The sequence below is a fragment of the Charadrius vociferus genome, unplaced genomic scaffold (assembly GCF_000708025.1).
Source record: "Charadrius vociferus isolate BGI_N301 unplaced genomic scaffold, ASM70802v2 scaffold134, whole genome shotgun sequence".
In the NCBI taxonomy this organism is placed as follows: domain Eukaryota; kingdom Metazoa; phylum Chordata; class Aves; order Charadriiformes; family Charadriidae; genus Charadrius; species Charadrius vociferus.
In genome coordinates, this window is record NW_009648333.1 from 4,632,037 (window position 1) to 4,654,640 (window position 22,604).

Here is a 22,604-nt window from a genome sequence, read left to right on the forward strand (position 1 = left end):
CGCCTCGGCGTGCGCCCGGCCGCCGGTGTGTGGGGCGCTGAAGGTCTGCCGGCCCCTCTGAGGCTCCGCATGGCGCTGCTGCCCCACAGGCACCCCCTGCCCGGGCTCCCGGCTTTGAAGTACTGAAGCAGGCTTAACCTTTGATGCGTAAACTTTCTTTACAAGTTTAGGGACTTCCCTTACGTTCAAATCGTAATGAAACCCTGCCCCTGTGGCGGACCTGTCAGTACGGAGCACTGTGAGGGCTCCGTGGCCCGCTCGACTCACTCCACAGTTGAAAGGTTATGAAAATGTCTCAATAGTAAAGTGAAGAGTTGCCTAATAATCTGCATGGCAAGATGTCTGTCACGGTTGGCATTCAGGGGATTTTATGCTTAACTAGTGTGTTTCTTTTCTGTTGTGGTAGATGAAAATGAAGCAGAGAGGCCAGAGGAAGAAAAAGCTAGGTGAGTACTTTGACAACTGGAGGTCCTGTAGCGAGGCTGCACAAAAATTGTATTCATTACATTCTTCTCCACAGCTGCTTGGAAGTCCATAATGCCTGGACACACTCTAGTGCATTTGAAAACCCCCTTAAAATAGTGTTCTTGGCCTGCTAGAATGACTTGGCTTTTCTGTGAAATGAGTTTACCTGTGAAATTGGGACACTTGAGTATGAAAGTTATTCTAAGTTTTAACTGTATGGACAGCAATAGCCCCTCACAGAATGCCAACAGGTCTTTTATTTCTGTAATCATTGTGCTTTGCGGTCTTAGTAATGGATCAGGACTTCATTTGTTCTAGATAATTTAGAAATTAAAAGAGAGTCTGTCTCACAAAGAGTTTACAATGTAGTTACAAAAAGAGGAATACAAGAAAGCAGTGGAAGATTACCAGTTACTTTGATGTGCAGGTCACATAATACATCTGCTTAGGGTTTGGGGATTGAGTTTTTTATTAGTAAGAGAGTATTTGAAAGAAACCTAGAAAAAGCTTTGGAAGTATCTGGGGGAGCCTCCTTGAGTTATAAGGAGCTGTATGAGGGAAATCACAAAGATGCTCCTTTGACAGTCTACCTAAGTTGATGGAGGTTGGTGGCAAGGACTGACTGGAAATGGGAGTCAGTCTCTCATACTGAATTAAAGATGTCTCACAATTGATAAACTATGGAAATTGTTGATTGTCAAGATAAATTAAACAAATAAAGGGGAAGCCAGTGCAAGAAAACATGCATTGTTGTTGTCTATAAACGCTTACAGTCAACAGAAATTTTTTCAGTAAGAGCTCTTGAATTTAGTTGCTCTTGGTGGACTTCTTGTCTGTAAGCTTGCTCAGTTGCTTTTTTGAACTGCTGTCAACTTTTGACAGGCACAGTGTGATACAGAAGTAACGACCTCCACCACTTGACTACGTATGATATTGTTTTGAAGCAGCTACTAAATGCAATTATTTGATTCCCATTAATTCTTATAGTATAAGAAACAGAGTTGTTTCCTGTCACCTTTTCCATGTCACTTAACAGTTTTCTGGACCTCTGTTACATTCATCTTGAACCATCTCTTTTTCAGGACAAAGAATTCTAAATATTTATTTGCTCTTTATTGGGAAGCTATCCCATATAATTGACGCCTTGTGTTCAGTTACCTTTTCTTAACCTGGCACCATTTGTCAGTATCACTGTTGTTTAAGAAAATTACTTGCATGGCAACCAAAATGATCTTTAGAAACAGTGGTGTTTTACTTCAGTTTCTGGTCAACAGCATCTAGCTTGGCATTTGACTACCTCAATACATAGTTACGGACTAAAAAGCGTTAACAAATGGTAGTTAATGCATCTTACGAGTCGTGTTTGGTACTCTGGAAGTGTGGTGACAGTTTACTTGTGAAAAGTTTTGGTCTCTGACTTCTTAGTTTTGGCATTCTTTGTTTATATAAAAATTGTGAGGTTTTATTCAGGTTCTGTAGCTAGTCTGTCAGTTTCCTGGGTGATGAAGGGAAATGGTCAACCTTGGATCCTGGGGCCATACCTGGGTTGTGTTGGGTTTTGGTGCAACACTTGTGAGTGGGTATTTTGCCAACAGAAGATGGGATCGAAATCATTCTATTCAATAAAAATTGGCAGTTGCTCACTCCATTTCAGAAATATCTTTTCAGTGAAAGGATATTGTTTCTAAATGATTCCCTACTTACTCTGCTATTTGTGGTACATATTCTAACAGTTAATGGAACTGGGGAAATTAAAGTATTGCTATGTATGAAGCAGCAGTAGGTGAGCCCAGTGAGAGAGCTCATTTGCATGGACTTGACATTGCTGGTCATATTACAGGGATCAGTAGTTTTAAAATTTTTATAGTCTGCAGTTATTTTGAATTGTGCTATTCCATATGGCGGAGGAAAATTTCACAATGCAGATGTGAGAATATTGATTCAGTGCAGCATTACCTATGACTATTTAAATGTTTTTTCCATTATGTCTTTGGAAAGTGTCAATCTGCAGGGGGGGTTGGGGGAAAGCTCTTATTCTCCCTTCATATATTATGAAAGATTTCACTCTGATTTCAAAAGGATCCAGGTGTATTTCCTTATTACTTCCAAATATTCCACAAACATGCAGTTAGTATGACTTACGATAGCTAAGTATTATCCTGCTAATATAAAGTTATATTAGTCTAGAAACTTTTTAAATAAATTAATTTTTTTTTTTTTAAATTAATGCAGAAGGTAGCTGGAGCTTTGGCTGTTCTCTGGAATGATGTAGCAAGGCTTTTTTCGTCATTAGCTGATATGTGTCGAATAATATGGGCATAAATACCTAGTTTCATCTTTTCCTGTTTGTTTTTTGTTCAAGTGCTCCACCCCCACCTGGAAGTGAAGAGGAAGCTGCAGAAAACGGCGTTGTGAAAACGGTAGTTATAAATGTGTTTTTGAAATACTGCTTTAATTTGGTTTGATTTATGGGGTATTCGTAATTTGGCTAGGACATATAATTAAATGAATTAATGCCTAAGTGTACAACTTAGATTTTCTTTTTTTCTGAAAGGTGTTTGACACTATCTGCAGAAGCTCTGTAGAAATTACTAAATTAGGAAAGCCAATTTCCAGTTGCAGCCCACTTTTTAAATCTTAACTTACAGAAAATGTATGAGTAGTACTTCCATTTTCAGGGGGGAAAAGACAGTGCTTCAAGACAGCTGTCTTTTCTCAAAGACATCTTTTTCAAAATGATACTCTCTGTATTTTTCCTCACTCACAGGAAAATAAAATCCTCCAATCATTTTTCTTTTTTGTGTGTGATAAACAATCAGCATTTGCAGACTATGTGAAAATATGGATCAAGACATGAATTACACGTGCCTTTCAGAAGCAACATAACAGACTTCTCTGGTAGTAGTCTTCAATGTTCAGTATGTCTTATAACTGCAGTGTTAGTATGATGAAGGAAAGAACCAGGAAACGAAATTTACAGTTGCTATGTTGATGAAGGGCCTCAGTGTACTGTGAATGGGAACAGTTCTATGAAAAAATTGTAGTTTCACTTCATTGGGATTTTTTAGCTTGTATCTTGCAAGAATTCTCTTAGGTGATACAGAAACGGTTAGTGTGATATTTGTACAAGTTTTAAGGACTGGCCTCTTTCAAAAGCATATTTTGTTTCAGTAAATCTAATACTTTATTTATGAAAGATATTACAACTTATTTAAAGTTGAGGGAAAAACTTATTTCAGTTGTTTAAACTGAAAAAATCTTTATTTTAAGTGCACCAAAGGCTTTTTGTGCTGCTGCGAATACTGTAAGTGGGCAGTAGCTTTAATATGTTAGGTACAAGGAGACAGTAGTGTACTTTTTTGGACTCGCTGATTTTAAAATACTTCTGAAAATCCTCATTGGTGCACTTTCCTTGTACTTCCATATCTTTGTATTTTTCACCTATATAAAAACTAGCATTGTTAGGATATCATTAGAACATCTCCATAAAATAAACTTCATGGTAAAAGGTGCACATGAAGGGTCAACAGCAACCTAGAAAAATGGATGGTGTTGAAGTTGGTTGAATAAGAAAAGGTGAATATTTCTGTGAGGAGGGAACTAAGAAATCATTCTTTATAAGTGAAATTGGTTTTGGTTGAAAAGGTACGTGCTCCAGACAAAATTTTATTTTCTGTTCAATTCATTTCAATTGCTCTCTACTGTATGGGTTGCCTGGTGTGTGACAGAGTGGTGGACTTGTACTTTTCAGCAGTGGGGCACTGAAAGACTGTCTTCTGTCTTCAGTTGTCATTTACAGAATACCTATACTGGTCTAGACTTCCTCTGCCCCGGCCCTTGATTAGGCTCTTAATTGTGATGTAAATCATGTTAATGTTGTATAGCAGAGATGAATTGCACTCCAACATCTTATCTTCTGTGCAGCTGCTTATTTTTGTCTAATTTATGTACCAAGCAAGTTAATAGATGGTGTAATAGATAAGGGCTAGAGCTCAGCTGTGCTTGGATAACCGCAGCCTACCTGGGCAGAATCAACTTGGCTTCAGTATGTTCAGCCTCTTGCTGAAGGATTCAACAAGTATGTGAATAAGGGTAATCTGGTTGGTAAAGTTCACTGGGATTCCACAAAGTTTTTGAAGAAGTTTCTCACCAAAGGATTTTAAGAAAACTAGCCAGCTATAGGATGAGTCCCACATGGATAATTGATGTGTAAAAGATAGAAAACAGAGAATAGAAGTAAAGGTTCATTTTTCACAATGAAGGAAGGTCACCTCCAGTGGGGATTCTCTGGAATGTTGTGCATAACCTGTGCTGTTTAATGTGTTTATAGATTACTTGGAAAAGGGGTAAGTTATGGGATCACAAGTTTTCTGATGTTACAAAGTTATTCAAGATAGTAGTTGCAAGGACTGGTTAATAAATGGTTGTTGAAAATCTGTATAGAAAAAGAGGAGTGATGTTCATGGGAGGAAAAACAGGTTTACAAAGAAAATGGTGGTTGCTGAGCTGATCGTTACCACTTAGGAGTGATACACTAAGATACATAGAAAGATCCATGAAATTGACAGTTATCTGCTTGTTTGGAGTCTAAAAAGCAGTTAAACCTTGGGGTGTAGCAGAAAATGAATAGAGAACAAAATGGAAGATATCATTATACTGTAAATTCATGGTTCAGTTGCACCCGGAATTTTGTGTGCTGTTCTGTACCGCTCGCATAGTAAAGGCTTTACTTCAACTGCAAAAAGTTGAGAGAAGAAGAGCAGCGAGAGTAACAGAGGTAGCTTCCATACAAGGAATAGCTGAGTAGGCAAGAACTTCTCATCCTGGAAGACAGCACACGTAGGATATGATGGAGGCTAACGATATCGCATATGGAGACTATAAATAAGGATTGACTTCTCACAGTCCCTTCCATATGAAAACTGTGACTGTTAAATGAAAGTTGTAGGGGCCAGGATGAAAACAAATGAAAGAGGTTGGATCTTCACACAGTAGACAGTGCTATGGAAGTCCTTGCCAAAGAGAGTGTCGCTGCTGGGAGTTTATATGAGTCAAAGGGAAGTCTGGGCAACTACTTGAGAGACAGATCCATTGGGGGTTACTGAATAGACAAACTGTAACTGGCTTCAGAAGTGCCCTGAGCTGATAATAATCATCAGCTGAAAGAGTGGTAGGGAGGAGCATCATATGCGTTTGCCCTATTTTTTTTTTTCTCTCCCCTGTGGTGTCTGGGAGGGGAATACCAAAACAAAACACCAAACAAACCCAAAACACTGGACTAGCCGAACTCTTGGTATGAACCGGCATGGCTATTTTATTTACCAGCAAGCTCCAATGCTGTGGGACAGAACAGCATGCAGTATGCTTTTGTATCTGTTTTTTCAACCTGTTGACTGAAAAATCTCAAGTATTTTATATAGTTTACTGATGTTAGTAACTGAGTAGATTTCTCTGAAGCGCAGTGTTCATGTACAACTTGAAAAACGTTTATTTGAGTTACTCTGGATATGTAGTTGAGGATGGCAAGAAGCTAGACTTGCATGTCTTTAAGTTTTTTCCTGAGTGACAAGATAAGAGTAAAAATGGCATGTATGAGCTAGATAGAGGGAAGAAGGATATTAGGTAGTGGAAACTCTTTTATGCTTGTTTAGGAAATGTCATGTTTCAGAAACAGAGCTTAGTATCAAAGAGACTTCCCTATTTTGATCCAGATGTTTCAGATACTTGCAGCATTTCAGCAGATGAGTCTTCTAAATGTACTGTTAATGATGTTCAGTTCTGAGGTCTAGGAAAAGGAGAATTTTCTTCTTTTGAAGATTTCTAGAATGGATAGTTTTGTCTGGATTGTTTCGCCACTGTAAAGGTAAGTGACTGCTTTTTGTCTAAGCAATGACTTTTTCTTTTGTAGAAGGTGGCAGAGGCTGAGGATGACAGTGATAGTGATAGTGATGATGATGAAGATGATGTTCAAGTCACCATAGGGGATATTAAAACAGGAGCTCCACAGTATAGGTAAGTTATTTGCAAAGATTAACTGGGGGAACTTTCAAGATTATATTTAATTATTAATTCAGACTCTTTAATCCTTGTCAATGTCAAATTGTATGCATAGTTAGTCTCAATTTAGGGTTTTTTCAGCTCTTTAATAATGTTTTTAATGATATGGTGACTTGAAAACAAAAAAATGAAATGAAATCAATGAAATGTCATAAAGGAAGAGCTGTTGTACAAGTTAAATTTTGTTTTCGGATTTTGAGAAATAATCATATTAAGTTTGTAAAGTAGAGAGTTGGTTTTTATTATGGAATGGCTATGTTACATAGCATTTTTAGGGTTGTTATTGTGACAGTAACGTTTTTGTTGCAAATGATAGAGTGGTAAGCACAGAGAACACTGGAAACATTTCTCCTTGGTCCTGTTTGTAGTGGATACAGTTCTAATTAGACCTCTATAGTTTAAATTCCTATTGACATTCACAAATAAGATTTTAATGTACTTCAGGATGGAGCTGCCAGTCTCTGGAGATAATTTCTGAAGATCATGGTTTAAGCATTTGTATCATAAAAGAAATTTTTTGCTACTGTTATTGCCCGATATTCCTTCTTCTCTTGATAAGGTCTTGTCTTTCACTGGACACTTTTGAACAGTGTTAATTTTACCCAAAATGCTGAAATATTATTTTTCATTACATGGAAGTTTTGTGAGGGAAGTGGTTTGCTTGTTTGTCTTGGCAATCCTAATGCTTTTATGGTTATTAAAACCAGAATTACTAGGGTGTCATTTCTTAATAGAGTTATGACAGGTCTGCAGGTAGGTCTGACTCATGTATATTATTGTGTTCTTAACTTTAGAATGCAGGTGATTTACTCATTTTTTGAAACATAATATTTTTAAACTTTCAAGACGTCATATCCTAAACTAACTGCAAATCAATGTAATATAAAAAAGAACAGTTCTTCCAGTTCTTTATTCGTCTGCTTTCAATAACTTGCAGTATGCTTGTGGTGTAGGCAGTGACCTCAAATTTTGTGAGACTAAAGCAAAACTGGATTTATATTCTCAGTGGATTTTCTGGTGCTCTTGAATACAGAAAACAATGAGCAGATGATCCTAAATCTAATTAGAGTAGGAAGTTTTATGTAGAAATCGTTTACTGAAAAAACTTGTTTTCTGGGCAAATTGGATAGAAAGTTCATGAAAGGGCAGTAATATAAAACAAACTCAACATTGCTGTTCATTTTAACTTCACTGTAACAAGTTGCTTTTATAGGATTAAATGATTCTTCATATAGTAGTAAACTGCTGTTTAAAAAAAAAAGTAAGATTTGATTGACAAAGTCATACAGAAATACGGCATGGCAGATCAGAAGGTTTTGTGTCAGTTTTGTACTGTTGTAGCACTTGAATGAAAACTAAAACTGCATGGAAGTGGGACTGTAAACTATACACTGCCTTCTAATTCTATGCTAATCTCATTATGTTTATGGTTTGATACAACCTGTGAGGATAAACTATATTGCAAGCAAATGGTAGTGAAACCTAGCTTTTAGTGTTCCAAGTGAACAATGCTGTAATTCCTAAGGTAGTTAAATCAGTTCAGTATCTAGATTTCGGAGTGCATTTTTATGAAGAAAGCTCTCAAGTATTTTAGAAAGTGAAATGTTTCATACATCTGTTGGTCACAAAGATAGGTGATTGCTAGAAGTACATTGAAACAGACAGCCTGTCAATCATTGTAGAGAAAGGCTTGTATTTTCCAGTTCTGTGCAGATTAAATGGAATGATTATGAGAAGAGAAAAGGAGCTGTCTAAACCCTTTCTTTTTTTAATTTTGTTTTTACTCTAATCCCCAGAGTGTCATCTGTATCCCTATATGAACTGCATTTTTCCTTTCTCTCTTCTTCTGGTTCTGTCCATTCTTGTTTCTATCAAGGTCTTTATCCTTTCAACTCAGGAAGAGTGACTGGGACTTGCTTCACAACTGTTTATTAGTTGGAGAAGTTGCTACTGAGCATAGAAAGGTACACTCTCTTCCTCCTAGGCTGATCTCTTTACTTTTACAGTGTTACCAGCTTGGAAAGCTAGAGATTCAGGATGGCGATTGAGCCTGGGTCCAGTTTGTTTCTGGATCTAGCTAACTCTTGTTTTGTGTTTTCTTCTGTTTTAAGAGTTTTCTCCATCTAATTCAGTTTTGTTAATTTCTTTAAGTTACGGAGCGGCACCTGTGAATCTCAATATTAAGACAGGAGGACGAGCTTATGGATCTTCTGGTACGAAAATTTACACAGTAATATTAGTAAAAATGCAGAAAAATGTTTGATTGTTTTGGATGAAGGAAATAATTTTCACTTCCAAAACTTCTTGGTAAATTTAAATGTGACTTTTTATTTCTATTTGAAGTGTGTTACAACTGTTAAAGCTCTATTTGGCAGAGACAGAAGGATTTTTAACTTTCTAACTTTTCTTCACAGGTGCAAAAGTTAAAGGGGTGGATCTAGATGCACCAGGGAGTATTAACGGTGTACCACTTCTGGAAGTAGATTTAGATTCTTTTGAAGATAAACCTTGGAGAAAGCCAGGTAATGCTCTGGTTTATGTTACCTGATATGTAGGTATTCAGTAGGTTATTTTAATAATAACTCCTGTTTACTGCATATAGATGTTATCTACCCAATAGCTAGAAGATACTGTACAATGTATCTTGGAAAAAGCAGCTAAGTTACTTCTTGCCTTTGTGCCTTGCCACAGAGTGTGTGGGTGTGCCATGTTTCTTAGTATACATCCCACATATATGGCAGCAAAAAGAGACTGTAGGACATGCCCTTTATTATTTTTTTTTTTAAATACATGTATATCCTGAACTCTTCTTGGAAATCTGTATTTCTGTGGAAATTACTGCCATTGGTCTGTGCCATAGGACAGAAGATAAAGCAGAACGGAAAATAGTTCTAGCAGGTTTGAGCATAAAGAATGGTGAGACGTAGCTGCTTGTGCTTCTTTGTGTTCACACACAAATGTCCGTAAGCTTTGAAGAAGCAGCTGGCACCACATGGGCTTTCCGTAAGTGTCCTGTGTGTATTGTCTGGTTGGCTCCAGTGGTTTGGCCAGACTTGTCTAATACCAGCATTGATTGGGTTTTATTGGTAGCAGTACATCTTACTGCTGTGTATAGTTTTTCCTAGTGTTTGTGTATTGCTTTGGCAATGCAAATAGTGTCTACAAAATGGAAAAAAGAAGCCTTTGATAATATTTTGCTATTTGAGCTGTTAGCTATTTGAGTTATGTCTGGTCTCTCTCTTGCAACAAAAATGCTTCATGGCATCAAATGGAAGTAGGAGTCAAAGCAAAATGAGGAATCAAATACAGAAAAAGCAAAAGGGAGTGGTTCTTCACTGAATGTACAGCAAACTTGTAGATGTTATGTTTATCCTATTGTAGAGATACAGGGATTATAATATCCTATGATATTCTGTATCTACTCTTGATCCCCGAGACAGGATGCTAGGTAAGATACTCTTTCTGACTAAATTTTGATATTTTCATAGCTTTAGCCATGAATACTCCATGTTTACTGATGTAAGACTGCATTGTACATTTCAGTAGTATGTTTTTAGATCAATACCTAATCTGTTTTGGTTTTATAAATAGAGGTGTATGAATGTTCAGTGAAGAAAACAAAAGATGAACTTTGTAATGTAAAAACCTATGCTTTTCTGTTTAAAGGGGCTGATCTCTCAGATTATTTCAACTATGGGTTCAATGAAGATACCTGGAAAGCTTACTGTGAAAAACAAAAGAGAATACGAATGGGTCTTGAAATTTTACCGGTTACCTCAACCACAAATAAAATTACGGTAATTCGTACAACTTTTGTGGCATTCTACATGCTTTTTCCCCTGTAAAGCTGCTTGTGTGTCGTAAGCTTGTTCTGCCCAGTTCAGTGTGTTTGTGTCAGTCAGTGCTTCCACCTGACTCCCCACCTTGAGCCCAGAGCGTTCCTGTGTTGCTTCACTGGCAATTTGTGTGGATAGTGTGACAGACTACCTACAGCTAGATTGCGTCTGTACCGTTATTCAGATTGTGGCCCATCTTTTAAGAGTTTTATGGTATCTTAATGGGCAATGTGTTATTTAACTTAGGCTGAAGACAATGCTATGGAAGTAAGACCAAGTGCAGAGATTCTCGATGGCAGATACCATCTTTTTAAGGTGAATTTTAGTAAACTTTTGTTGGTTGCTGTCATTTTTGTTGAGTATTGCTTCCCATGCCACCACAGACTGATAGAAGAACAACTGAAATGGACAGCCATTATTTCAAACCCTCATCTTACATCAGTGACATTCTGCGTATGTCACAAAATGCTGATTAAAAAGTGTTGCTTTGTTCGTCACCCTTCTGCAAGCATGTGAGTTAACGGCCTGGTGAACTAACCAATTTCTCAGTAAAACTGATTTTTCTTTATGTGATGGTTTATTTTTAGTTGTAGTGCATTTGTTTGTGCAGATTAAAGAATTTGTGCAGATGGGCTGGGGAAGCTTTTGTAGATTATGGCATGTTTTTTTTCCTGTGGCCTTTTAGCTCTTACTGTGTTTTGTAACACTTATCCTTGACAACTCTGAGATGTGAAAATCAATCTTCCATATTTTTCTGTTGTCCTTTTGGAATTAGATGGCAATAAATCAAGTTATATATAATATTTTTCTGTTGGGAAATGCTGATGTTCAGAGAGCAGAAAAATCTATATGACAGGATTTATCTTAAGGATTGAACTTTTTTTTTCAACTTCTCGTTCACTCATTTATTCTTTCATTTGATGCTAAAGTTGAAAATAGAATACAAAGGTTATTTATTTTGTTTAGTTTTAATATGCGGTCATTTTTGTTCTTGATCTGTCATTAAACTGACTTGGAACTATTTGTTGCTTTCTTCTGTATACTCCTGTGACAGAAGTGTCAATTGCAGACAGGTATTTTTGTTTCCCCTCATATGCTACTTGAGGATATCCAGTCATTTTGACTTTATCTTAGCAAAAACAGATCAGAAGCTCCCTGGGGATTTTGCCTTCCTCAGCTATCATTAAAATAGTGTTATGGAATGGTGGGCAATGGGTGTTAGGATTTGCAACTGATTACATTTCAAACTTACCTGAAGGAAGAAGGGTTAAGTATTCTGAACCAAAGCATCTCCTATTTTGAGCTCAATATTGACTTTTTTGGGGTCCAGTGATCAAACAGTACAGATAATAATTGTGTTGTAAGAGTCTGAAGTAAGAGTTTGTCGTGCGTTTTACAAGTTTACATATAATTACTAAATAATTTCATTAACTTTTTTCCACTCTTCTGAAATCCTAAGTCTTATTTAATTTACATGATATGTTTGGATTAATATTCCGTAACTGGCACGATTTTGTCTCCTACATGTTCCAGTTACTCATTAATTAGTGGCAGTCTTACAGAGTTTTCAGATAAATACTTAAACCAAACCTATTCAGTAGTAGGGTGTTCTTCCCCCTGCCCATATTTCTGGATACTAAAGTTTAATTCAATTTTTAGCAAATCTTAACTATTTGGGTGCATTTTGGGGCAGGTGGGAAAGCGGTGCCTGTGTTTAGAATTGAGATTCTGCAAAAGCTTAGTAGTTCACTTGCCTCCAAGAAGCTGTGAGTTCACAGCCTATGTAATGTTATACCATGAGTGAAGTAGCTATGTAGAGTGATGTAATTATATGGTTATTACAGTGGGAGTGTCTTCAAAACCTGAATCAGTACAGGTTTGTCTTTAATACTAACCCACGTTGGTTTTTCTTTCATGTATAGTGCAGTGCTGAAGCCAAATGATACTTGAAGTACTTGCAGCAAAGATCTGGCATAGCTTTAATAAAGTGTCTCTGGAATTTTGCAGTACTTCAGAAACAGCAGTATGTTTTTGAAGTACTCAGTCTGAACTAATGAAAAATCTTTTAAAGTTTGCATATGCTAGCATATGAGGTAACTTCCTGGTATGACTCAGAAATTAAGTGGTTACTAGATCTCATGGTCAGTAAAGCAGAAAGAGAATCCACTCAGGTTCTTGTCTCATAGTTTGTTATTGGGTAGCAGACTTGTTAGTTATCGCTGTCATTAAGATTATGAAGATTTTTATTATTTTAATAACTTTTCTTCTTTCAAAAATGAAAATGTTATTTTGTTCATAAAGGAAATTCTACAAGAAAATCAGTTTGGTCTGTTCATGTCCAAATCAAATACTTGGAAAATAAATGTTAAAGCTTTCTAATCTTCTGCAATAATTTGTTCTCTGGCATAATGTTTCTCATATATTTTAAACACAGTACTTAAGTAATAGATCCTTATAGAATATGGAATTTTACTAGCTGTGCAAAGGTGACAGTTTTTAAAAAATCTGATTAAAGTTACTTTTTTTTATGTTGGCTGTGTGCTATGCTGAGTGTTGGGACTACTACACTGCTGACGTTAAACTAATGATGAAACATTATTTTGAAGGTACAGCAGGGCAGAACTGGAAATTTGGAGAAAGAGTTGGCAGTGCAGTCGACCAAAGCTGATTTCACATCTCCTCCTGCCTTATTCAAAACAGGAATTCCAACCAACAGGTCAGTTAGACAGTTGTAACTCAAGACCAAAACCTCTTCATATTGTTACCTCTGTGTGTTTGAAGTTCATGATTTTTGCAGGCAAAAAGGAAAATATGTTTCTGTAACAGGTGGAAATAAGAGGAAGATTGATCCTAATCACTTTCAGCCTTCAGTCACCATTACACATGAATGCTGTATAAAACCTTCTTGGCTATTTGGGAAAGAGAAAGTAGAAGGGAAGGGAGAAAAAACAGCAGGACCAAATAACAAGGCAGCTAGAGAAATCCAGGTGTTGATGACACAATGGTTGGTTTTTTTTGTGTAGAGTTGGATTGCCCAACAAAATGTTTCTAGCTAGTTTCTTTATGGGTGTTAGCTAACACGTCTTTTCAGTTAAACAAGACGGAATCAGACAACTATGACTTCCACTGCAAGAATTCCTGGAACCCAGTCTCTTTCCTGCAAGGTAGCTTTAGCTTCTCCATATTTGAATATTTTACTGTACTTTCTTTGAAATAAGAGAAATTATTTCCTTAACTAGGGTTTCTTCCCCTCCCTCTCCCAGCCCCAGGCTTTAATAAGTTCTGTCCTTTATATGTAAGCTACTGCCATTTGATACCTGGCACTTGGCTTAAGACGAATCCATGCTTCTGCTTTACTTGGTTATCAAGTGATCCTGTTTAGGAGTTTTGTTCTGTGCAAATTAAAATGGTAAGAGGTGGTAGAGCAGGTTGTATGCTTTCGTCATCAACAGTTAAAGATTAGCATCTATGACTTGTCTTTAGCACTGCATCCGTAAGTACCTTGGTTAATTCAGAGGCACTTATGTTCAATTATTCCATCCTTTAACTGTCAGTTCAACACCCAAATATATTTCTCGTGGGTGGAAAAAAAAAGTCTTGCTTGATAGTCTTGCCTGCGTTTTTCTTTCACTCCTAGAACGCTCCTCCTAGTAGCCTAAATTGTTCTCTGAGCTGTCAGGTTATACTGATCTGGTTTTAGTAGATTTTGGTTCTTTTTTTTTCTCCATTTTTCTTTGTCTAAGAAGTTGTAAAAGTCTTCCAAACTTTTCACCAACCCTGTAATCATTTTTTTGTTTTCCTTTTCTTTTCTGAATTGTGTGATATTCTTGTAGCAGTTCTCAAAATTGAATGTACTGTTCAGAGGGTAAGGATTCCAAATCTGTATCTAGTAAAGGTTTTGTTACAGGATTTCAGTTCTTTATGCATCTCATTATTGGACAGTGAATCTCTAAAATACTTTAGAAGGTAGCTAATGACCAGGATATTAAAATGTAGTGAAGCTTAAAGTTGTAGAAAAAAATGCATTGTGTAAATTCTGTGATTCTGTGAAATTTGCATTTGCTGTGAGAAAGCTTAATACAACAAGGTGATACATGTGCATGGTATAGACTTCATAAGTGAAATCTTTGTTGCATGCTTTAGCTAGGGCAAGTCTATTTTACCATAGATGTCTTTATACCATATATTTATGTGATATTTTTTTTCTGCCTGAAGTTAGCAATCCAAAGCTAAAGTGACCATCTTTCTGATTTTTAAAGTTTTAAAGTTAGTGTATTGGTTGTTAATCAGAGCTTTCCTGAGAAACTTAAGATGTGTCTGTTTTCTCCAGGAAATAAGTTTACCTTAGCAAAGGCTGGGAACCCCATATATCTTTACGAATGAGAAGCCAGTAAGTGAAGTTGATCTGTTGCGTAGATAAAGAGGAAACAGAACAGTACATTTTCGGGTGTATCACCTGTGTATTTCAGTGGCTAGAATAGGTTGTTTTATATACATTTAGTGTGAGTACTGTAGCTATAAGTGGTTACAATGGGAAAACTGACTTCTTTCCGTATTTAATACCTGCTCCTTTGGATACATTTGCTTCAAATAAATTCTTGTGTAAAGAAAAAGGTATTTCTACCAAGTAGTCAGAAGAGATTTTGAAAGAAAATTGTGTTCTCAGAAGTCTGAGAGTAGCTCAGTGAATGAGTAAATCTTAACTATATGGAATATATATACATCTACTTGAATGACTTCTGCAGAACACAGCTACTGTCTTCCGTAAAATAAAAACCTGTATTACTGATTTCTTTTTAACCAAGCAGTTCTCTGTGGGATTGGATCTTTTTTTTTCTTTAATTAAAGAGTTAGTTTTAGGTAGGTAGAAATTTTTCAGCAGTCCAACTCTGATAATTTAAAATAATTGCCTTTTATGCCAGGAGACATTTGTAATAGATTCATTGTGAAATTGCTGGAAGCATTTCTCACGTAGCAATAAAACGTCTCTCAGCTTCTAGCAGTAGTTGGTACATTCGGTGAAAGGAAGGGAAAACTGATGCAACTGGGTATAGCAGCATTAGTGTGGGGATTGGTAAGGAGCTGGGCATGAGGACAAGAAGAACTTGAAGAACTCAAAGAACAGAGACGATAGAGACACAAGAAAAGAAAGACCCAGGCAATTTGTCTCACCAGAAGCAGCATGTCTTCACAGTCACAGGCAAGCACTGCCTCCAGAAAAGCCAGTTGAGGCATTAGAAAGTGGCAGGAACAATATAGGAGGGGCAAATCACCCAAATTAAGGTAAGAGGAGAAAAAAAAAAAAGCAGGGCATGATCCTAATTTGACATTTTAATTCCCCATTTACTAGTCAGGGCTTCAGCATTGCTTTGTGGATGATTTTACACATAGACATTGCAGCACATACTTCTCTTTAATGGGAAGTCTAAAGACAGATAGTGGTTTTTGCCTTTTTTATTTGTTTGTAAATAAATATTAAAATTTTGTTCCTACTGTTTTTACCTTTTAGTTTGAGTACAGTGGATGTTTGCACATGGTTGCAGTTGAAATTCTCCAAAAAAAATAAAAATCTCTTGACATCTAGCAAGACTATTACTCATTACCTATATGGAGGTCATAGTTTACAAAATATAAACAGACTTATTGTTCACCAGCAAATAAAAGTTACTAGTTCGCTAGAATTGCATTCTAAATGTTTAATTCAAAGAAGAATTCAGTGCTTGTTCGTATGTGTCTGTGTGAGAAATTTTGTTTGAGTTTGTAAACAATGACTGTCTTAATCATAGCTGAGCTATTAGTTGTTTAGAAATGACACCTGAACCTCTTGTCTTGATTCTGTGATATTTGGGGCTGTTAAACAGCATAAAGTGTTGCGTAATCCTGAAAGAGGAATTAGAACATAATGGAAATGGTTTAGTAAACGCACATCCTATCTAAACAATATGGTATAAAATAGAATGTTTGTTCTCTAGAGGTACTTAATCAAAGATTCGTTGTGTGCGTAGTCACAATTAAGGTAAAAACCTGAAGGAATCTCTTTTGAGTGTAGTGCTTTCTAGAACATGAAGAGGATTTGATGTATTTCAAACCTGTCCTAACCCGCCAGATCATAGAGAAATCTTACCGTTTTTTAGACCAGTGCTTTTTGTTATGTCATTTTTCAAGAACGGTGAGATAGTATTGCTTCAGTAGCAGAGAAATAAGCAGAAGTTTCGTTTACAAGCTGGATGCAAAACCTCATATTTTCTCATTCCAGTAATATCTATAGTAGCTCTCCATCACAAAACTTCGTTCTGTCAGCATCTCTTAGCTTTTTAACCTCCATTTATGCTTTTTGGGTTATTACTAAAGAGTACATTACATTTAAATGAATTTTGCTTTCAGAGAAATTAGCCTGTCAGTGTGATAGGCTATTTATCAGCTTTCTCTGGGCTTGGGCCTTTCTGTAAACAGAATTTTTATAGAAAATGGATTTGTGATATGCCATTACTATGAAAAAAGTACAGGTTTATCTTGTTTCATGAACTAGCCTTGTGAGACTAAATGATGAAAACTCAGATATCATTTTGAAAAAAATGTCTTTTTTGTATATCAATGATTTCTGTATTAAATTTGTTTGCTTCTTAATTATATCAGTCAGTAGTATGTGAGCTCAGGAAAGTTGAGGCTGTCCTCAAGAGGAGGAAAATAAAGCATAAAATGCATAAGGAAGACAAGAAGGAGCACAAGAACATATTAAGTACAGTTTTTAAAATATACTATAATTCTTAGACTAGATTATAAGTCTAGTGAATAAATGTGGCATCCAGTAGTTAGACTGTTCCTGAATTTGGGATAGTGTGTGTGTGCAGCGGTTCCAAAAAGCAGTTCATTATTTGTATTAATTCTGGTAGGGATAAGTGATTTCTGAAGTGATGAATTTGGAAAATAATTAGTTTTGTCTTTTTTTTTTTTTTCCCCTTCTTTTTTTGGCCCCCTTTCTCTTTGCTCTGTAGAATCTAAATAAACTCAGCTTGCCAAGTGAGATTGAAATATCTTTCTGAACTAAATCTCCATGGAGGGTGGTATTCCTAGTGCAAATGGCTCGTAAATAACCATTCTCTAATTAGAGTGGAATCACTTACTGAGTTGATGGAATGTTCCTTTCAAGCTACACTTTGTATGAACTCTGCTGTGGGTTCATGTGCTTCCCACACGCGTGGATGGCCTTTTTATGTTTGGGTGTATCCATTGGGAATGCATCTGTATCCCAGGTGCCCTGATTGTGTAAGGGACAAACCAAGCCCTTTCTTTTCTTTGCGTATAGCACTGAGGCAGAAACCTAGTAATGCCTGCTTAACATCTTATTGCCGAGCTAGGTAACGGCTGGAGAGTCTTTGAAATTTCCCCATGTGCCAACTTGCTATGACTTAATCAAGATCTGAGGCTTCAGATTTGCCCCTTTTACAAAACTGCTGAACTGCTAAAAGGACACTAAACTGCTTCAGGACACTTCAGATGCCTCTCTTGCCTTTGTGACGATTACGTTTTTGACAGTGGTGTTATCTGCTGCTCCATTTGCAACTGAGCATATGCTTTCTCTTGTTCACTTTCAAGCTCTTTTAGTGGAGTATTTAATGAAATCATTATTGCAGTCCTGGAAATAGAGAATTTGTCAAGTTCAAGATATGATGGCAAATTCCTGAACTCATCCATTGTTACAAAAATTAAATCTCTTTGCAGCTGTTGGGAAGAACAATGGACCTACCACTATAAAACATTATTAAAAAAGTAATTGTAAAGCACCAGCTCAGTGAGAACAAATCAATATAGGTGTATTCTTCAGACTCCAGAAAAATTAAGTGAAAGGCGTGTTCATTTCAGTAAAGTTGATGCCTAGAAACCAATTGGTAGTATAGATTTGCTTCCTTTGATAATGCAGTGTTGTATTTGGGCTGCTTCCCAAGCCAAAATTGGTATTACTGTAGCGTGGTTGATGCACACATTACTTTAATGCCCGCTACTCTTGCATTGGTGTCCATTGCCCGTGTTTTCAATACTGATTCCAAGAGTTGCTGGCAGTGTGCAAACAGTGCAAGAGAGGAAGAGTCTTAATTTGAAGTACATCACTCCCAAGCGTGAGCCCTGTAAAACAGTGGAGCGAGCCAAGCAAGGAGTCACCTGAGGAGGGACTTCTTGCTGTAGAAGAGAGTAATCTATCATACACAGGGACTAAAGCTAGGTAAAATGATTTTTCTAAGGTATGGTTTTTAGATAATTAAGAGAAGATACCAGCGATGGAGGAAAAACAGTGTATTAAAACTCTGAAACCAAATGAGCTGTCAGAGTGAAGACTGAGACAAAGGTTTGTTGTTTTACAATACTTAAACTGTCTTTTTGTGTGTGTGTGTCGTGAAAGAGTTAGTTTAGCAATTGTTTTATAATACCTATGTTTCCAATTTAGTTACTGAAAGCAAAATAATTATAACCCAAAGTGTGGCAGTGCTGGAATACCATGCAAGACCAGTCTGGAGGATTAGAAAGCAGGTGTTGGTTGTTTCAGTCTAAATCCTGAAATAATCTGACTTTTAGAAGTTAGAAGGGATGTTACAAGATAAGGGAATTTCTTAAACTTGTGTTATCCTTGGAGAGGCCGCTGTATAGTATACACCGTTTTAGTTTGCAGATGTGTTCTCAGACTGTTGTACCATTGGACTTTCCCCCACCCCCTCCAAACTGTTGTGCTTCATGAGCTTGCTTTAAAATCCAGGAGGAAGCTCTAAACCCAGATACTGAAAAGCTCAGAGGACAGGCATTTGGATCATCCTCAGTATGCAGTCTGCCAAGGAACTTTAGATTATCTCTGGGAGATCTAATTGATCCTCCATGCTCTAGTGTCTGCTGTGTCTTTTTCAGCTGCATTGGAATCTAGGTATTTGAACAATTGGGGTCAGAGCTATCAGTCTGGCAGAACTTGGAGCCCGTAATCCCACCTTCCAGCTGTTCTCCCTGCTATTTTTATTAATATGGTTAGTAGTCCACTAGATAGAAAAAATACAAGAACTTGTCTTCTAAAACTAGTTGTTTTTTTTCTTTCAATGCATTTCTTTTCTGAAATTTCATGAAAGTGTTTTCTCAGTCTTTCTCTACTTTGTTATGTATCATGGTATTGGTAAATATTGTCAGTTTTCTCTACTATGGTTTCCCTTATAGGTGTGACACAGGTGTACCTTTCTTTCATCCATTAGCAATGTAATTTTGTACCTCGTTTTCTAATGGAGTTGACCTAACTGAATCCTGCTTTTTAACCTCTTTTAGAAATTAACCATGGGCTGCAAAGCAGGTAGGATTTGTTCTATCTGCATACGAATAGAGTTATAAATGCTCTATAAAGCTAGGGGTTTGGGTTTCATTTGGTTTGGGGCTGCAAACAGGAAAGTTCACTGTACTTTAGATTCTTCCTCTCTTCAAAACAGTAGTTGCCATTGTCACAGATACCAGGTTTTAGTTACAGTAGATGACATTCACATCCTTGTCCTGTTATTGTCTGGTCTGGTGCCTGGAGTCCTTCTTTATTGTCAGTATATTCTCATGTGATTGATTTATTGAAGATTTTGAGAGATTGATTATGCTTTAAATTTTAGTGTTTGTATCCAATGGAATGCTGTCATGTCTTTACCCTCAGTGTAGCATTTTTAATCTGCTTTGAAAAGTTAAAAATAAAAAGTTGCAGTTGACAGTTGTGTGGCCACAATATCAGATTATTTGGGGAACTTAAAGATACCTCTCTTAACAGACCGTGTGAATATGGACACGGGAGTTAAGAATTTCATAGTAGGAACAACTTAAGTCTAACAGGCATAAGCTTAATAGGTTGACTGGTTTAGAAACTGAAGTGAGATGTATTTGCATTTAAATTCACACATTGACTCCAGTGTGAACTGGAATAACTTGATCATAGTAAACTGAAATCACTGAAAATTTAAATACTGGACTGCATTTTTCTAAATAAGATACACTTCTTCAAATTAGTCATTAATAGTTAACAATCATACCCATTGAGAAAGAGATCTTGGAATTATTCTTGCTGCATCCCAAAATGTTAGTTCAATTTCCAGTGTTAGCCAAAATAAGATAATTGAATGGTAGTCATCATTAGCAGCAGGGAACAAACTGGAAGAAGTCATTATGGCAGTACATAAAGCCGTGATGCATTGAGAGCTGAATATTATCTGTGGTTCTGTTTATGTCAGGCAAGAAAAGATATAGTAGAAGTAGGAAGGGTCCACAAAAAGATGAAATAAATAATGAATGTTATGGACTCACTTCTATATGAGGAGAGATGTGGACTAGTTCAGCTTGTGAAAGAAACAACTGAGAAGAGATACAGCAGAGGTACCATGAATATACTACACTGCCAGAGAACAGGGATATTTTTATGTTTTGGGTTTTTTTTAGTTGGTTTGTTGGGGTTTTTTTAACACGAGTGCTGTAGGACACCAAATTTTCAGGCAAAAAAAAGAGCTGAAACAGATCTCATCAGTGGAGATCAAAAGTAAAAGTGTGTTCAAAAGAGTTTGTGCAAATGCAAGTTAATATGGGGCTATTAAACACAGTTGCATAGGAAGTCCTTAAATTTTTGATTGACAGAAACTGGGAGAAAAAAAAGAGTGTGTATATGCGTGTCACTTTTCTTGTCATCTTTCTCTGAAAATCCATTACTAACTACTTCTAAGGTGGGTATTCTTAATTTACATTATATGCTGTTGTTGCCTCATTGGGTTGTAAGGGAGAATGAGGTGGGTCTTGTGCTGCTCTATTGCTGGTTTCTTTAAAGAAGGTGAACATACCTTAGCTTAGCTATGCAAATGTTTTAGAGGTTTTTGAGACACATTTTGCATGTGGAAAACTGAGGAACAGAAGTATGAGTGGCTGGTCTGAGAGTCCTTTGGGTTTCATGCAAGGTTTAATTTAAGCCTCAGTGCCTACTAATTTCGTATACTTACTGTTTGGTATTAAGGTTGTGTATTCCAAGATAAGAGAGATAGCGGGTGATTTTGTTCAATGTGTGCTGCGATATTGACAGTATGCAGGGTAGGGTTGGCTTATGTTTATTTCTGCCTCCTAATTTACCTCTGCTTGATCTTCCATGCCGTCCTACGGTATGGTTTCTTGCAGTTTAGAAATTATTTCTAATGATTAGCTTATAACTATTTTACTTCAGATTTTTGTAGATGTTCTGTTTAATTTTTTTTTTCTTACTGAGGTTTTTTGTGATCTCACTGTATTGTTCCCGTTGTTTTTTGGTTTTTGTTTTTTCTTTTATTGTTAACAGAAATACAGATTTATTACCTTGTAGGGGATGGAAGGAGAATGTGGAGAGTCAACCTTTGTCCTACAGGAGTTTTTATTGCTGCGTTGTTTAGTTCTACACACTTCTGTAGTTCAGCAAATTTATCACATTTAATGTTCTTCAGAAATGGTCTTTTATGTTTTATACAGGAGAAGGAACTTTTGGCGTTTAGAATGAGAGAAGTCCATAAGACTTTCTTCTCTCTCTTCTTTATCTTTTTTTTTTTCCTTTTCTAATTCTGCTTGTTGATTCTGGTTTGTCCTGTGTTGCAGGCGGTTATCTGGCACGATAGATGTGATTGGACAGACCATCACTATCAGCAGGGTAGAAGGACGACGGCGTGCTAATGAAAACAGCAACATACAGGTTTTATACTGCAGATTTGCACACTATCTTTGACTAGAAGACATTTTTGCTTTCCCTGTAGCTTCTGATTAAAGCATTGCAGTGTGTATGAATAAGTAAAACAAAAGTAGGTTTAAGTTCAGGAAGAAAGTTGTGGCAATTAACTGAAATACACTAAGATGAAATATTTGGTGTATTTCAAAAGATAAATGTTTTAGTATACTCCTTACTGAAAGGAAATGAGCAAGATTGCAGGCTTACAACCCAGGAGACAGCATTGGCTCTGCTAGATCTGCATGGGATAGCATTTTGTTTACTCAGTGACAAAGATAAATATTTAAACTGACTGTCCATTTCTCCCCTATTCTTTGTATGCAATTTGAGAAATGCAGTCTTTTAGAAATAAGTTGTGAAGGAATAAACAGTTGATAGTACTTTGTTTTTTAATTACATTGTATTATTTTACCATAGACTGTAAGATTAGCCTTTATGATTTTAGTCTTTATGGTATTGGATTATTTTAAGAAAATAACTAAATGCGTTAAGATTGACTACACTTTTCCTCTCCT

The 22,604-nt window shown here is 36.6% G+C and overlaps 1 protein-coding gene across 1 annotated transcript in view; it reads left to right on the forward strand.

Moving 5' to 3' along the window:
- Nucleotides 1-411: 411 nt before the first annotated feature.
- Nucleotides 412-22,604, forward strand: part of FIP1L1 (factor interacting with PAPOLA and CPSF1) — a gene marked incomplete at its 5' end in the record, with an annotated part of 43,773 nt that continues 21,580 nt past the window's right edge. Inside the window, 10 exon segments of the mRNA XM_009884978.1 lie at nucleotides 412-446; nucleotides 2,828-2,885; nucleotides 6,374-6,477; nucleotides 8,674-8,735; nucleotides 8,937-9,044; nucleotides 10,189-10,319; nucleotides 10,605-10,673; nucleotides 12,965-13,074; nucleotides 15,534-15,641; nucleotides 21,963-22,056. Coding sequence (XP_009883280.1) covers nucleotides 412-446; nucleotides 2,828-2,885; nucleotides 6,374-6,477; nucleotides 8,674-8,735; nucleotides 8,937-9,044; nucleotides 10,189-10,319; nucleotides 10,605-10,673; nucleotides 12,965-13,074; nucleotides 15,534-15,641; nucleotides 21,963-22,056 — 879 coding nt within the window.